The 18,248-nt window shown below is 43.1% G+C and overlaps 1 protein-coding gene across 2 annotated transcripts in view; it reads right to left on the bottom strand.

The window, feature by feature from the left end:
- LOC110494281 (guanine nucleotide-binding protein G(i) subunit alpha-2) overlaps positions 1–18,248 on the bottom strand; it is a 112,297-nt gene that overhangs the window by 4,624 nt on the left and 89,425 nt on the right. For both annotated transcript variants that reach the window (XM_021569224.3, XM_090205700.1), the window contains 2 exons: positions 17,956–18,097; positions 13,655–13,815 (listed from right to left, as the gene is read on the bottom strand). In XM_021569224.3, the coding sequence (XP_021424899.1) occupies positions 13,655–13,815; positions 17,956–18,097 (303 nt within the window). The remainder of the gene's footprint in view (positions 1–13,654; positions 13,816–17,955; positions 18,098–18,248) is intronic.

The following is an 18,248-nucleotide window of genomic DNA, read 5'->3' as shown; positions in this document are numbered from 1 at the left end:
TTACAATTAAGAGCAAAACTTGCCGCTTTGTTCTGGTCCAGCTGCAGCTTAACTAGGTATTTCCTTGCAGCACTGGACCACACGACCTGACAATAAATCAGAATTAGACAAAACTAGAGCCAGCAGAACTTTTTGGAGTGTGGTGTCAAAAAAGCAGAGAATCTTTATATTACGTCCAGACCTCTCCCCATCTTTATAACCATTGAATCCATATATGTTTTGACCATGACAGTTTGCAATCTAAGGTAACACCAAGTAATTTAGTCTCCTCAACTTGTTCAACAGCCACACCATTCATTACCAGATTCAGCTGATGTCTAGCGCTTAAGGAATGATTTGTACCAAATACAATGCGACTCATTTTAGAGATGTTCAGGACCAATTTATTACTGGTCACCCACTCCAAAACAAACTGCAACTCTTTGTTAAGGGTTATAGTGACTTTATTAGCGGTTGTTGCTGATGCGTATATGGTTGAATCATCAGCATACATTGACACACATGCTTTGTTCAATGCCAGTGGCAGGTTAACAATTGAAAATAGTAGAGGGCCTAGAGAGCTGCCCTGCGGTACACCACACTTTACATGTTTGACATTAGAGAAGCTTCCATTAAAGAAAACCCTTTGAGTTCAACAGGACAATGACTCAACACCTCCAAGCTGTGTAAGGGCTATTTGACCAAGAAGGAGAGTGATGAAGTGCTGCATCAAATGACCTGACCTCCACAAACACCCAACCTCAACCCAATTGAGATGGTTTGGGATGAGTTGGACCGCAGAGTGAAGGAAAAGCAGCCAACAAGTGCTCAGCATGTGGGAACTACTTCAAGACTGTTGAAAAAGCATTCCAGGTGAATCTGGTTGAGAATACCAAGAGTGTGCAAAGCTGTCAAAGTAGCCATGTTTTGATTTGTACAACACTTTTTTTGGTTACTACATGATTCCATACGTGCCATTTCATAGTTTTGATGTCTTCACTATTATTCTACAATGTAGAAACTAGTACAAATAAAGAAAAACCCTTGAATGAGTAGGTGTGTCCAAACTTTTGACTGGTACTGTACGTATTGCAAATTCATAATATATTGTACAAATTACAATTCGTAACATATCATACAAAATTAGATGATGGACATCCACAAATTAACACATACCATATACCAAATGATCATATAATACTACTTTGAGTGTCCTGGATTTACATTTACTATGTTAAGTCTACCCAAGTCCAGGTTGTAGCGTCAGATTCCTCATGTTGCATCAGCCGGACAGCCAGGAGTTAATTGAATGATTTCATTAATTGGGATCTTCATGGCAACGGAGCTTTGTTTATCTGTTCATTTACTTAGCAGTAGTGGCCCTGTGATGTAATTTTAATAGCACAGTTCTTGGCCCTCTGAGGATGATTGACTCCTATATCTGAATGTTGGAGATAGACGCTGGGCCTAGCGGGCTTCATATTTAAGATCAAATAAATGGCTCACCCACCCAGTGGCCAGTTTAGGTACACAATCACGTTCAAGAAAATGGTAATGTGGCCGTGGCTTGCTATATAAAGCAGGCAGACAGGCAGAGCCATTTGGTTATGGTTCGATTGAACATTAGAATGGGAAAAAAACAAGCGACTTAAGTGGTATGATTGTCGGGTTCCAGGATCTCAGAAACGGGCATCCTGGGCTTTTCACGCGATGACAGTATAGGTTGTACTGAGAATGGTGAAACAAAAAAAACATCCAGTCAGAGGCAGTCCTGTGGGTGAAAACAGCTCATTGGCAAGAATTGCGCAAACTAACAGGCGGGCCACAAACAGGCAAATAACGGCGCAGTACAACAGTGGTGTGCAGAACGGAAACTCAGAATGCACAACTCGTTGGTCCTTGTCACGGATGGGCTATTGCAGCAGACGACCACACCGGGTTCCACTCCTACCCGCTAAAAACAAGATGAGATCAATGGACAGGTGATCCACTGGGCACGCGATCACCAACACAGGACAATTGAGGAGTGGAAAAAACATAGCCTGGTTCGACGAATCCTGGTTCCTGTTGCGTCATGCTGATGGCAGAGTCAGGATTTGGCGTAAGCAGCATAAGTCCATGGCCTCATCATCCTGGGTGTCAATGGTACAGGCTGGTGGTGGTGTAATGGTGTGGGGAATGTTTTCCTGGCACACGTTACGTCCCTTGATACCAACTGACTGAATTTAATATTAAGTGCCGTACGTTTCGTCGTGACATGGCACACTTTAACGTACAGCATCAAAGGGGTCCGTTTTTTCAACTTGTCTCCAATAGTATTGGTTTATTACCATGTCAATCGGCAGGAAGCCTAGTGGTTAGAGCATTGGACTTATAACCGAAAGGTTGCCAGATCGAATCCCTGAGCTGACAAGGTAAAACTCTGTCGTTCTGCCCCTGAACAAGGCAGTTAACCCACTGTTCCTAGGCCTTCATTGAAAATAAGACTTTGTTCTTAACCGACTTGCCTAGTTAAATAAAAGGTAAAAATAAATTCTGTAAAAAAAAAATGAAATGCATTTGTAGGTAACTAGCTAACACTGATAAAGGGTGAAAGGATAGCAGCGCCAACTGTCAAAGATGGGAGAGTAGGCTATTCTGGATAGTGTAGTTCCCGTCCCTAGAAGTGAGTACAGAGATAATAGTAACATAATATTCAGTGCTGTCTAATTTAAGCAATGAAGTCTTTCTTGTGATGTTTTCTGTCCTCAGATACAGAGAGCTGCTACGGCCTGTCTGCAGATGAAGAGGTCCCAATGAAGAGCAGTGGTTCTCAGTCCTGGTCCTGGGAACTCGAAGGGGTGCACATTTTTGTTTTCTCCTTAGCACTATTGTACACAGCTGATTCAAATGACCAACTCTTCATCAAGCTTCAAGTGGTATTTATGTATTCATGTGTGATGCTATCCTTGATATAAGCCTGCTGTTGTACATGCACGTGTGTGCTCATGCATCTATCTAATGTTACCATGATTTGTTATAAGAGATATCCTTTAGTAATCCACAATGACCCGATGAAGTAAAAGTCTAACAATGACATATTCCATATTCCAACAGATACCTTACAACTGGAGACTCCTTTAAAACGATTGCTTACAGTTACAGTGCAGAGCACTGCACGGTTGGGTGACCAGGGCCATCTGGGACTGCCTCATGGGGGAATTCAGGCGTGTGTGAAGGCTACTTGTGTCCAGCACAACTTCATGAGGATGGACACGAGGACCAGGAGGGGATCTGCAGCTCGCCGCCATGTGCCAGAGGAGAGGTCTACTGCTCTGCAGGATGTTTCAAGGACGGGGCCAACAACGCAGCACAGGAGGCATTCCGTGTGCAGAAGATCTTCACCTCCTACTTCAAAGAGGGTGCTGTTTCCTGGCAACACCAAAGACTACACGATGCACAACCAAAGGCTCTTTTAAGAGCCATCCCCATTGCAATAAGAGTATGCTTCAATTTACTTCACTATATCAACTGTAGTTATTCAATTCCCAGTTTATCTGCCTTGGATTTCTACTTCTCAGGTAAGGGCTCGGTTTAGGTAAGGGTGATGATGTCTGTACAAACACAGTGTCACCCATATATATTTTTGGGGGAACAATTAGCCACCCTATAACCCCCACTTATTTATCAAATTGGACTGATGGATTGTGTTGTGCAGTAAGCAGGCTCAGGTGTGTAACTGTGGCTCCTTCCACCTTCTAATAACAGGCAAGAGGACCAACCATGCAGAATAGTAAGACATGTCATTATTTGTATAACTACCTTATATTGTTTGTCCTTGTGTGTCTGTGTATGTTTTTCAGAATAAAGTACTCTACAGCCACTTAGTGTGGACACCAGGTGAGGCCACACACACAGATTCCTGTTGAACACTCTTTAACTACCTTATTTTCTCAATAACAGTCTCTCCCCTTCACTTCACCCCTCGTCTCCTTTACTTCATCCCTCGTCCCCTTCTCCCAAAATCCTTTCGGTTATATCAGCTGTCAGTGAACTCTTCCCGCATCTGAACTGGCTACATAGAGGGCACAGCATGATTAGAGGTGAGAGGTCACTTGGTTGGATTAACAGGAAGTATTATTAAAGAGATGCTTTACATTGAAATACAGATAGAGATGTAGTAGTCCCAGAGTTAATGATCCAAGGTCAGTTTTGCATTTCACCTCCTGATGGTTATGATGACAACATTATAATAAAAAACAAAACCACGCTTAATCATGCTCTCATTCTCTCTCTCTCGTCTGCATGTATGTTTTGATGTGAAAAGAGGATGCCAACCCCCAGTCCCGTCATCGCCACCTCACCCGCACTTAAGATAACCTTTGGGCCAACTGGGGGCCCAAGGCTGGTTAGGAGACACCGCTAGAGACAATATGTAAATTGTGAAGACCTAAGTAGCAGCACTGTAATTCATTAAATAAAAAATGCAGACTTCCCTGCTACTCTGTTCTTACCTCTTTCCCTTTTACACACACACACACACACACACACACACACACACACACACACACACACACACCTCCCCAAATTGAACTTGTATTTATAATGCAGGTACTATGTATTTATAACACTTGGATAATGAACTTTCAATAACGCGTTTCACATTCTCCACTTGATTTGGATCACATTCTCTACCGATTGAAATTAAGTCTCATTTGATGAAATTCAACACCTATCCGGTGTCCTCGGATCAGTGCTGATGAAGGAAATTAGATATTGAGATGAACCTGTGAGTATTTACATAATGTATAGGAAGTGTAGTGTACTGTTTTTAAAAAAAATATGTTTCTGTATACAGTGCATTCGGAAAGTATTAAGACCGCTTGATCAAAAGGCGCCTAAAGGACTGACCATGAGAAACAAGATTCTCTGGTCTGATGAAACCAGGTTTGAACTATTTGGCCTGAATGCCAAGAGTCACGTCTGGAGGAAACCTGGCACCATCCCTACGGTGGAGCATGTGGGGAGATGTTTTCACTGGGAAACTAGTCAGGATCGAGGAAAAGGTGAACGGAGCAAAGTAGAGAGATCCTTGATGAAAACCTGCTCCAGAGCGCTCAGGACTTGACTGGGGCGAAGGTTCACCTTCCGACAGGACAACGAACCTAAACACACAGCCAAGACAACGCAGGAGTGGCTTCAGGACAAGTCTCCGAACAACCTTGAGCAGCCCAGCCAGAGCCCGGACTTGAACCCGATCTAACATCTGTGGAGAGACCTGAAAATAGTTGTGTGGCGACGCTCCCCAGCCAACATGACAAAGCTTGAGAGGATCTGCAGAGAACAATGGGAGAAACTCCCCAAATATAGATGTGCCAAGCTTGTGGCGTCATACCCAAGAAGACTCAAGGCTGTAATCGCTGCCAAAGGTGCTTCAAAGTGACTGAATAATTATATAAATGTGATATTTCTGTTTTCTAAAAACCCGTTTTTTGCTTTGTCATTATGGGATATAGTGTATAGATTGATGATGGGAAAAAAAACGTTAAATCAATTTTAGGATAAGGCTGTAACGTCGTGGAAAAATTTGGAAAAAGTTAAGGGGTCTGAATACCTTAAAGTACTGTATATACGACTTGCATCCTTGCCACAATAAAGTATATTATATTCTACTCAATCCATAGGCTTCATTGATGCCATTCAGACTGTTTTGAAGTCAATACAACCAGCTATGATAGCTGGAGGTTCATAGCTAGGTTCTGAACTAATAATCATATCAAAACGTTTTAGGGTCCATACACAGATCGGCTACATAGCTGGCTACATAGCTAGCCACACATCCATAAGCATACAGTTATTTTTATCCTTCACTATACAATAAGCAATAAAATAGTTAGCTCACCTACCCTACTTCAGCTGCATTGCATGGCAAATATTAGCAAGTCTAGCTTACAAAATTGTACATTCAATTTGCAGTAAATGCATCCACACTTACTCAAGATGACAGCCTGGTTTGCTAGTTCTCAGAAGTACCTAAAACACAAATTACAATTTCATCCTCATGTCACAACACCCACAAAGCTAGCTAGCTGACTAATGTTAGCTAGCTTGCTAAATAGCGATTTTTGTAAATTAACTTCATGACAAAAAAATATGCATAATCGTCTGTCTCTACATTAACTAACAATCCTCTCAACTGTACATTTTTCGCATGATTCGTTCTGACGTTATAATTGCTTCCATCCTAGTATTTTTGTCAGCCATCTTTTCTGAAGACTGACGCTATGTGACCCAACGCTGGAGACAAATTCTTAATAGAATTAACTCGATATGATTGGTCATCGCCCAGCGGTCGCCGCAGGTGATTTGCATGAAGTTGGGAAATGCTTAACTTTCTCACTGCCTCCCACGCCACGTTCGCGCCGCCCAACAGTCACCCGCCCACTCTGCTTCTCACCGTTTTCCTTCCATTGAAAATGAAAGGTAAGCGGTGTTTCACCGCATGGTGCGGGCAGTAACGTACACAGGCCCTAAAAGTACAAGGTTGTCAAAAATATAAATAGTAAAGTACAACCCCAAAAAAACTACTTTAGTACATGAAACCATTTTTACTTAAGTACTTTACAGAACTGTTCGCATTTGCTGCCTGTAATCCTGCCTAAGCCAAGTCTGTGCATATATTTAAGTGTTCTCCACACACACTCATTTCTTCATCACAAACCACTGTCCCTGATTAGAGTTCTTCAAACAGCATGCCCCACAGAGAAAGGCCTAATTAGTTGTCTGCAATTCACATACTGAAACATTACTTGATTTGAGATTTTGATTACTAGTATCCAGAGCTTAATTGAATGCTGTGGGCTTACAGTTACAAACCCCCATCTCCACGCACTGGTTAAACACGCACTGGTTAAACGTGTGGTTATCAGCTATATACAGTGCCTTGCGAAAGTATTCGGCCCCCTTGAACTTTGCGACCTTTTGCCACATTTCAGGCTTCAAACATAAAGATATCAAACTGTATTTTTTTGTGAAGAATCAACAACAAGTGGGACACAATCATGAAGTGGAACGACATTTATTGGATATTTCAAACTTTTTTAACAAATCAAAAACTGAAAAATTGGGCGTGCAAAATTATTCAGCCCCTTTACTTTCAGTGTAGCAAACTCTCTCCAGAAGTTCAGTGAGGATCTCTGAATGATCCAATGTTGACCTAAATGACTAATGATGATAAATACAATCCACCTGTGTGTAATCAAGTCTCTGTATAAATGCACCTGCACTGTGATAGTCTCAGAGGTCCGTTAAAAGCACAGAGAGCATCATGAAGAACAAGGAACACACCAGGCAGGTCCGAGATACTGTTGTGAAGAAGTTTAACGCCGGATTTGGATACAAAAAGATTTCCCAAGCTTTAAACATCCCAAGGAGCACTGTGCAAGCGATAATATTGAAATGGAAGGAGTATCAGACCACTGCAAATCTACCAAGACCTGGCCGTCCCTCTAAACTTTCAGCTCATACAAGGAGAAGACTGATCAGAGATGCAGCCAAGAGGCCCATGATCACTCTGGATGAACTGCAGAGATCTACAGCTGAGGTGGGAGACTCTGTCCATAGGACAACAATCAGTCGTATATTGCACAAATCTGGCCTTTATGGAAGAGTGGCAAGAAGAAAGCCATTTCTTAAAGATATCCATAAAAAGTGTTGTTTAAAGTTTGCCACAAGCCACCTGGGAGACACACCAAAACATGTGGAAGAAGGTGCTCTGGTCAGATGAAACCTAAATTGAACTTTTTGGCAACAATGCAAAACGTTATGTTTGGCGTAAAAGCAACACAGCTCATCACACTGAACACACCATCCCCACTGTCAAACATGGTGGTGGCAGCATCATGGTTTGGGCCTGCTTTTCTTCAGCAGGGACAGGGAAGATGGTTAAAATTGATGGGAAGATGGATGGAGCCAAACACAGGACCATTCTGGAAGAAAACCTGATGGAGTCTGCAAAAGACCTGAGACTGGGACGGAGATTTGTCTTCCAACAAGACAATGATCCAAAACATAAAGCAAAATCTACAATGGAATGGTTCAAAAATAAACATATCCAGCTGTTAGAATGGCCAAGTCAAAGTCCAGACCTGAATCCAATCGAGAATCTGTGGAAAGAACTGAAAACTGCTGTTCACAAATGCTCTCCATCCAACCTCACTGAGCTCGAGCTGTTTTGCAAGGAGGAATGGGAAAAAAATTCAGTCTCTCGATGTGCAAAACTGATAGAGACATACCCCAAGCGACTTACAGCTGTAATCGCAGCAAAAGGTGGCGCTACAAAGTATTAACTTAAGGGGGCTGAATAATTTTGCACGCCCACTTTTTCAGTTTTTGATCTGTTAAAAAAGTTTGAAATATCCAATAAATGTCGTTCCACTTCATGATTGTGTCCCACTTGTTGATTCTTCACAAAAAAAATACAGTTTGATATCTTTATGTTTGAAGCCTGAAATGTGGCAAAAGGTCGCAAAGTTCAAGGGGGCCGAATACTTTCGCAAGGCACTGTACTTACATTAATTTGCTCTGGGATTTGACCTTCGGAGAGCAGGTGAGTTACAGTAGTGGAGCTGTAGAGCTGATTCTAGCCTGCTGAGAGGTGTAGCTGAGAGCTGATAAGGAATCTCCCAGTGCTCTGAGATATATGACAGTCTGGAGGCTGATATTGTTGGAGCACACAATAAGCATCTCTAAGTAAAGCAGTCACAGTGCTCTGGAGAGCCCTGATGAAATAACATAAATCCTCGTCACTGCCACCTCCTCCCCAAAATCTCTGGGGCCATCGCAACAAAACGCTTACCAAAAGCCAGAGTTTTTAATAAGAGCAGGGCAAGAGAGAATTTTGAAAAATAGTATTCGACTTCGTAATACAAAAGTGGGTGAGATCAATATCGCTCCTGCTACTCGTTCAATATTTAGTTGGCTGCCAGGCAATCATTTTGTGAAACACCATCCTGTCATGCCTTTTAGAGCCCATTTCCTTGGCGCTACACAATCTCACCAATAGGCCTTGTGTCTAATGGACTGCCTTGAGAACAAATACAGCACTCTCTGCTGCAGGTGGGAATAGATGAGCAAGTGGTATTCCAGGCACATGGACGGTGAGTGTAACAGGAATAGGGGATGTATTGTGTTCTCTACATTTCCATATAGAGAGAATGAAGGGTCCTGTGTGCCCTGGTGATAAGGGCTTCTCACCTATACCACACGGCAGCAGCACTGAGGAGAGAGCCTTGCAGCATTACTGTGCGTTTTTTCTTCATTAGACTATCACCGTAGCACTACATTACACAGACGGAGCATGACCTTGACGCAGGGTCGTTCCACCTCAAAAAGCACAAGAAAGAGGATTGACACCCACCATCTCAGATGGTTCTGAAATCATTCCTGTAGTTAGTAACAGATATGATTAGCATTTCTGTAACATTATTTTGTTAGGGAAGGGTTTGGCCGGGGGGCTTTACTTGGCTCATTGCATTCTAGCGACTGCTTGTGGCGGGCCGGGCGCCTGCAGGCTGTCTTCGGCCATCAGTCGAACAGTGTTTCCTCCAACACATTGGTGCAGCTGGCGGTTGTTAAGAAGAGCGGTTAGGCGGGTCATGTTTCGGGAAGACGCATGACCCGACCTACGCCTTTCCCGAGCCCGTTGAGGAATTGCAGCGATGTGACAAGACCGTAATTGGGTCACAAAATATTTTTTACGGGAATAAATCACACACAAAGGTTCCATTTCCTGGACACAGATTACAACGAACTGATTTGCTTTCATGGAGGACTGGCTTGAATTGTGAGGATGACTACACAATTTATTTTCATCATAACCCAAACCTATTGGCTTTCTACCCAAAGTTGCAAAGAAAATCAGGGTGATCTATTCAATAAATACAAGAGACCAGCAAAAAGGATAAAAGAGTGTCGACGGCATCTAGCGGTCAGAACCTGGTATTTTCACACTACTTCATGGTTAATAATGCAAACTACTTCAATGACCTAATTTCTCTGAACAGGGGGGAAAAAACATCTCAAGATTCACAGGGAATACATTACATAGTATGAAGAAGCAATACTCCAAGTCGCAGCTTCATACTACTTAGAGAACTGTTAGTGTATACTGGTTGTTGGGGTGGGATTGTCATGGAGGTCTATTGGGTGGCTTTGATATTTTTGGGAGATTCCACGTCTTACTCAATGGTGTTAGCAGTTGATGTTACTCTTCAATAACAGACTCCAAAGCAAATAAGGGGAAGAAAAATAGGTTTAATCATATACAGTGGGGCAAAAAAGTATTTAGTCAGCCACCAATTGTGCAAGTTCTCCCACTTAAAAGGATGAGGCCTGTAATTTTCATCATAGGTACACTTCAACTATGACAGACAAAAATGAGAAGAAAAAAAATCCAGAAAATCACATTGTAGGATTTTTAATGACTTTATTTGCAAATTATGGTGGAAAATAAGTATTTGGTCACCTACAAACAAGCAAGATTTCTGGCCCTCACAGACCTGTAACAACTTCTTTAAGAGGCTCCTCTGTCCTCCACTCAGTACCTGTATTAATGGCACCTGTGAACTTGTTATTGAAATTGTAGACCTGCACCAGGCTGGGAAGACTGAATCTGCAATAGGTAAGCAGCTTGGTTTGAAGAAATCAACTGTGGGAGCAATTATTAGGAAATGGAAGACATACAAGACCACTGATAATCTCCCTTGATCTGGGGCTCCATCTCAAAATGATCACAAGAACAGTGAGCAAAAATCCCAGAACCACACGGGGGGACCTAGTGAATGACCTGCAGAGAGCTGGGACCAAAGTAACAAAGCCTACCATCAGTAACACACTACGCCGCCAGGGACTCAAATCCTGCAGTGCCAGACGTGTCCCCCTGCTTAAGCCAGTACATGTCCAGGCCCGTCTGAAGTTTGCTAGAGAGCATTTGGATGATCCAGAAGAAGATTGGGAGAATGTCATATGGTCAGATGAAACCAAAATATAACTTTTTGGTAAAAACTCAACTCGTCGTGTTTGGAGGACAAAGAATGCTGAGTTGCATCCAAAGAACACCATACCTACTGTGAAGCATGGGGGTGGAAACATCATGCTTTGGGGCTGTTTTCCTGCAAAGGGACCTGGACGACTGATCCGTGTAAAGGAAAGAATGAATGGGGCCATGTATCAGGCCCAAAACATCACTGCTCTAGAGGAGATCTGTATGGAGGAATGGGCCAAAATACCAGCAACAGTGTGATAAATCCTTGAAGACTTACAGAAAACGTTTGACCTCTGTTATATACCCATTGTTGGCAATGACAAAGTATTGAGATAAACTTTTGTTATTGACCAAATACTTATTTTCCACCATAATTTGCAAATACATTCATAAAAAATCCTACAATGTGATTTTCTGGATTTTTTCTCTCATTTTGTCTGTCATAGTTGAAGTGTACCTATGATGAAAATTACAGGCATCTCATCTTTTTAAGTGGGAGAACTTGCACAATTGGTGGATGACTAAATACTTTTTTGCCCCACTGTATGTTATACTGAGAGGTAAATGTTCATTCTCCCCTGTCCTCAGTGATTCTATCCACAGTGATTCTCTCCACAGAACAAAGGGACAGGATGTAGTTCTATAACCCAGCACTAGCCTGTGGTTGACCAATTGGAATTCCTTGCAATAAAACTGGGCCAATGGTCAGAAAACAAGTACCCTACTTCAGGCACAATGTATAAACAATTTGAACCAATGAGAGCTTGCAATGTAGCTATGAGTCCCAGACTGAAATTCCTCCCATGTCTCTGACCCATAGATCATTAATCCCCTATTACAGAAAAAACACTATTTCCATTGATCATTAGTACCTCTTGACATTTAGTCCTCTTGACCTTTAGTACTCTATTGACCTCTCGTCCTCTGCGTTGTGCATTTATCTTCTAAATATTCTTATAATGGTATGAAGAAGTTTGGTCCAAAATAGATATCGGGTACTAGATTTATCAGACTTTATCTGAATCCTATAAATTAAAATGGCCAATTTGGGTGCAATCAATTAGCTTAATTTCCCTGAGAAAATTACATTCAAACAAAATAATGTTTCAGGAATGCCAATCTTACCTGTTTGGAACTACAGAAACAATTTCAGAACAATCTGATATGACATGGAACGACTCCTCAGTTAAAGGACTTAAAGGCCTCCGAGTTAAGGAGTGGCTCTGTGGAGAGGCTCGAGTGAGGGCATATAGTTGCTGGTATTACAGGCCGGCTGTGCTGTGGTCACACAGAAGCATGAATAAACCCATACGGGAAGTGACAGGAGACGTGTTGTTCTACATAGAGGATTAGGTACAAAGGGATTATCTATAAAGGACTAACCTGGGACACTAGCATACTGTAGCTTTACACTGTGGCACCTGTTAACTGATCGCTGTGAGAACAAGAGCATAGAACCTTGAAAAGAAAACTTTAAAGCATTGCCATGCAAATCTGGGCCCAGAGGTAAATCACACTTCTGGTTTCAGGGACTGATTCAGGCCTGGAACACCAGGTGAGTGATCTCTCTGGCCAATCAATGACATCAATCAAGAGTCTGGTACCGTAGAAAAGAAAAGCAGCAGTACTGTGGACATGGAGCCAGGATTTTAATAGCCCTCGTCTAAAGGCCTCAACCAGGCATAACATGGCCTGTAACTAGCCAGGCAAACGGCCAGCAATCCCTGGAAACCCCAGAGACTTCCTCATTCAAAGCTACATTTTCCTGATGGCTGCCTCATGACAAGCAGAGAGGAGGAAGGAGCGAGGGAAAGTGGGAGAGGGGGAGTGACTGCATACAGTATGTGAGCAGTCACTGTGAAACCACAGTCGTCCACCCTGACTTCAGAGCTCTTGCTGCTATTCAGGGACGTTCCCACACACAGCGGGACAGGACATGACAGGACAGGACAGCTCTACTAGCATGGGTGGCTGACAACATATAAAACATATTGGAGTGCAGGGTACTGTGCAGGTACTGTGCAGGGTACTGTGCAGGGTACTGTGCAAGACAAGTGCTAAAACATTGATCACATTACAGTTAAGGTACATACTGTTCTCTGTAAACTGCTCTCTAAAACAAACATGAGTCATCAGTTTCTAAACATGTTGGTTCTTTCTTTACTTCCATCAAGTGGATTGATCCAATCTATTATCTCAGGAACTGGTCCTCTCTTCAGAAATTGATTCGAGGGAAATTAGGCATGGGAAAATTCCTGGAAGTTCAGAGCTGTGCAAACCCCCATTTGAAAAGCAATTGGTTTCTCAACGAAGCGACAACACGTTGAGCGCGCTGCCTTGATCTTTTAATCCCCTTATATGATATCGATGGGAGACTGAGGGAGGGATGGAAGGGGGGAGTTAGGGGTCACTGTGCTGTGAAGCCATCAGTATCAGAACCTGCAGATTTACTGTGCTGCTTCTCCAAAACTCTTTGCCCTCAGATTCAGAAGGTAAATCCAGTAATATCACAGTTCGGCCTATTTAAACAAACCTCAAAAAGGTGTGCGATCAAGGATAGATAGAGACCCAGCAGTGACAGAGATGAGGCCAATGACAAAGTAGACTATGAGCCTGGCACAAGTGAGCAGAGTGGTGGTGGTCGTTACTCACTAGGCAGCAGAGTCGTTGAGCTGGTACTCGCGGGCGCGGGTGAAGCAGCCCTGCACCCCTCCGTCGGCCCACAGCCGGTGCATGGCATTGGACAGGTCATCTGGCAGGATGCCCTGCTCCTCAGCAGCCCCCGAGAGGGCAAACAGCTGGCGGGCATCATCCTGGAGGGGGGAGACAGACAGACAGACACAGGGTTAGAAACGAGTCAGACCAAGTGGAACAGACTCTCTGACATCTTATCAACGTTAATAAACATGGCAGTGGTAACGCAGACAGTTAACAGAAGATTAACTCTAAGATGCTTTGGGAAACCGGCCCAGGTCTCACAAGGTCAATAAGACTGAAGGAGACTAGATACTGAAAAACCATTAAACACAGTAATCATCCAATTTCACTGGAGCGACTGTCCTCACTGACTCATAGCTCTCTCTGCGCACACACACAAACACACGTGTTCTAACCAGCCATAAAGAGTAGTCACCGGGGAGAGCACCCCTATAGAAGGGTCCATTAAAACAGGATGGACACAGGTAATAATACCTATATTAGACACAGCCAGGTCTCAGCCCTGATTTACACACACAATGGGGTGGAGGGCTCTCCCCTAGCATTGGCCTACGCCGTTGCACGCACAAACACACGTAAAAACGCACTCACACACAGAGCATGAAAAGGGCTGATTACACAGCTCCCACATAAGTTTAGCGCACCGCCCACACACCCCTCTTAACCCTCCCTCTGTGCCTCAATGCTTTCCAGGGAAAACTCCGGCCTCCTGAAGCTGTTTGACTGGGAATAGGTGTGTGCGCCTGAGCTCCATACAACTGGTTAACCTGTCTGCCCAGTCTCACCCAGTCCAGCCCTCTGCCAGCCACAGGACTGGTTAATAAGTGAAGGGAGTGATTAGAAGAGGAATCAAAACAACTCCTCACACCAGGTGATCTCTAGGCCTCTCTAAAGTGGGTCACAGGAAATGTGACCTTGAGTCAGTGTATTGTAATTTACATATGTGATAGAGGAGTTTTATGGGGACTGAAGGAGGATGTACAATAGCCCACTTCCTCCCTTCGAGGGCCCTTAAGGTGTGCAGTGAGAGAGAAAAAAAAATAGTGCGTTTTTTTTTGCTTATTCCCACTGGATTACATGATTCCTCCAACCAGGGATTTCTGGAAAACCTGGGGAAAGTTACTGTAGTTTCGGAACACTAAGTGGGTCAAATCAAAACGAAGGCAGATACGTGTTGTTACGTTAAGTCAACGACTTTTAACAGGCAATCTAAAGAACATGTTGTAAACCAAACCATCAGGCCCGAGAGAGTAACACACCATTACATTTGAAAAAGCACTCCCTCTTACAGATTCCCCTGAAGAGCTGCTTTGTCGAGGAAGTTAGCATGGCAGAGTTAGCCGCTGCAGCAGTGAATACAGCTGATATAACAGTAGTGGGGAACTAGCGAGAGAGCCCTGTCCTCTCCAGCACTACACACTCACAGGGAGCAAGAATAGATGAGCAAGCTGTAGTGTGTGTGTGTGTGTGCACGCGCTTACAGATGGGTCTGAGACAGGAAATAAGCCTACAGCCCATTCCTACTCCATTTCAGTGTGGCTGCTGCACATCGGTAGTGAAGGAGATGCGTTACCCCATGCAATGTAAAGCTCTTTATCAACAACTATCTTCAGAGACAGAGCAACTATTCACCTAAATGAAAAAAAAAAGAAAAAAGTATGGCAACACTTCCTATAATAAATCTAAATATATTCCTTCACAAAGCAATCTTAAGCAACGTCCCTCAGTCCAGATTTTGGAACAGTTCTAGCTACGTGAGTGAGCACTTCCTCTGCAAGCGTCATTGAATCTAGAGCCATACATCTAAATAAAATGACTCTGCTTGTAGAACAGCTTAATCCACAAAGCTCATTGTGCAAGAATATTTACATCATCATTCTGAACTCATTATGTTGATCAGGTTCAGTAATATGGCGAGAGAGGTGTGTGTTATGTAAACGAGGGCCTGAGGGGACAGTCTATCAGTGGATGTGACAGTGAACCTGATCAACATAATGAGTTCAGAATTCTGGTCTCTCTCGCGTCACCATTTACTGTCACTAATGACGTATTTACGACTCAACATTGGCAACTCATTATATAAAACTACATAAACGAGATTACTTTAATGTACCACCTACCTCTCCCTCATTCACGTTGAGTAGAGACTTGTAAAACATCTTTCTCTGTTGATCGCATCCCCTCAGGCTATGTGAAAAATCTGCCTATTTGACTTAAATCTGTGAAACAGGCTATTTGAGGCTCTCTAGGCAGCTGTGGTTATGGGGTTGGAGGAGAGAAATGTATTTAAGAAGGTAAATTAATTCAAGACACACTGCCAGACTTGCAGAGATTTGTAGCAGTAATATGTCTTGCAGAGCTAGCTACCTCTAATAAACCAACTCTGACACATAAGAGTGGGGGAACACCCTGCTCTCTCCATACCTCATCTCCACTCGCAAGTGGTACACAATAAGGTCTTTATCTCAACACTTGATTAAATCAAATACTGGACATTTTAGAGTGGACAAATAGCTCTGCTATTAATACTTCTGATAGTTTGGTAATAAAAAGGACAGGCAAATCTTTCATAAGATTCCTATCTGCATAGAGAGGATCTGTAAATCATAATTGGGAGAAACATAGGAGGCATGAATAAATTGTCTCTCACTAAGAACACATGGATTATTTTGTATTGCTATGTCATCTCTCTCAGTAGTGCCCACTGGCCAGACAGGCAGCTCAGCAGTGCTCTCTCTAATCTAGTGACACATACACGGGCAGCAGGACTGAGTAAACATGGAACGTCACTTTACGGCACTCCTTCAAACAACATTCTGGGACGCTATACTACTCAAAACTCTCAACTGTCTAGGTAGGGGCTATTGGTACTTGAGCCAGATAATTCCCCCGGTCTCACTTCAGACAGACTAGAGCTGGACTAGAGACATGTGCATCAAAGCTGGAACCGAGAGTGTGATAAACATCCATCTCCAGGCCATCGGACTGTTAAAAAGTCAACACTAGCAGGCCTCCGCCCAGTACCCTGTCCCTGAACTTTAGTCACTGTTACTAGCCGGTTACCCTGCACCTTAGAGACTATAAACACATATTAAAGTGACCAGTGTTCAATGACCTAATGTTTACATACTGTTTTACCCACTTTATATGTATATACTGTATTCTAGTCAAGGCTCATCCGATATAACCACTGCTGTACACACCTTTTCTATTCCTATACTGTCCATACACACAATTATATATACACACATACATATATAGCCTCTTTCTATTTTTTATTTTACTAGACAAGTCAGTTAAGAACAAATTCTTATTTACAATGATGGCCTAGGAATAGTGGGTTAACTGCGGTCTGAGGTCCTGAGTGCTCTGGAGCAGGTTTTCATCAAGGATCCTTCTGTACCTTGCTCTGTTCATCTTTTCCTTGATCCTGACTAGTATCCTAGTCCCTGCTGCTGAAAATCTGCATATATTGTTTTTCAACAGGACAATGACCCAACACACCTCGAGGCTGTGTTAGGGCTATTTGACCAAGAGGGTGAGTGATGGAGTGCTGCTTCAGATGACCCTGCCTCCACAAATCACCTGACCTCAACCCATTTGATATGGTTTGGGAGGAGTTGGACCGCAGAGTGAAGGAGAGCGAAGGAAAAGCAGCTAAAAATTGCTCAGCATATGTAGGAACTCCTTCAAGACTGTTGGAAAAGCATTCCAGGTGAAGCTGGTTGAGAAAAGCCAAGCGTGTGCAAAGCTGTCATCAAGGCAAAGTGTGGCTACTATTTGGTTACTTCATGATTATGTATGTCATTTCATAGTTTTGATGACTTCACTATTATTCTACAATGTTGAACATAGTAAAAATAAAGAAAAACCCTTGAACGAGTAGGTATTTTCAAACTTTTGACTGGTACTGTATTTCTTTCTGGATTATGTGCAATTGTTTTGTTAAAAAAATGATTACTGCACTGCTGGAGCTAGAAACACAAGCATTTCGCTTCACCTGCGATATCTGCAAATACGTGTAGCAACCAACAAACTTTAATTAGATGAGAGGGACAGAGAGGAGAAGTTGGTGTTCTGAGAAGAGTGGGAGCAGTTCAAGGTCTGGCTGACCTTTGGAGCAGCAGTAGGGTGTATGAAGAGAGAACAGTGGCAGCTCTGATGGATGGACTCAGACACTGTGTGTGTGTGTGTGTGTGTGTGTGTGTGTGTGTGTGTGTGTGTGTGTGTGTTACCGCTCTGGCTGCGTCTTCGTAGTCGATCTTGAGGTTGGCCATGGCCTTGATGATGGCCATGATGGACTGAATTGTGTTGCTGTAGACCACAGCTCTGTACTGCTTACACTCCTCTTCTGAGTAGCCATCCTCATGGATGATCCTGACAGGCACAGGAAAAAAAAGAGCGAGTTGGGTCACTCAAACACATGCACAGACACACTTGCACATGCAAGCACAGCTCTTAAATATAACAACCCAGGTGTCACTAAAAATCGATATCTTTCTTAATCACAATGTCAGTGTTAACATCT

This window comes from Oncorhynchus mykiss, chromosome 17, assembly GCF_057628025.1.
Source record: "Oncorhynchus mykiss isolate SJ-2025 chromosome 17, ASM5762802v1, whole genome shotgun sequence".
Taxonomy (NCBI): Eukaryota; Metazoa; Chordata; class Actinopteri; order Salmoniformes; family Salmonidae; genus Oncorhynchus; species Oncorhynchus mykiss.
This window is presented reverse-complemented; position numbering and strand designations above follow the sequence as displayed.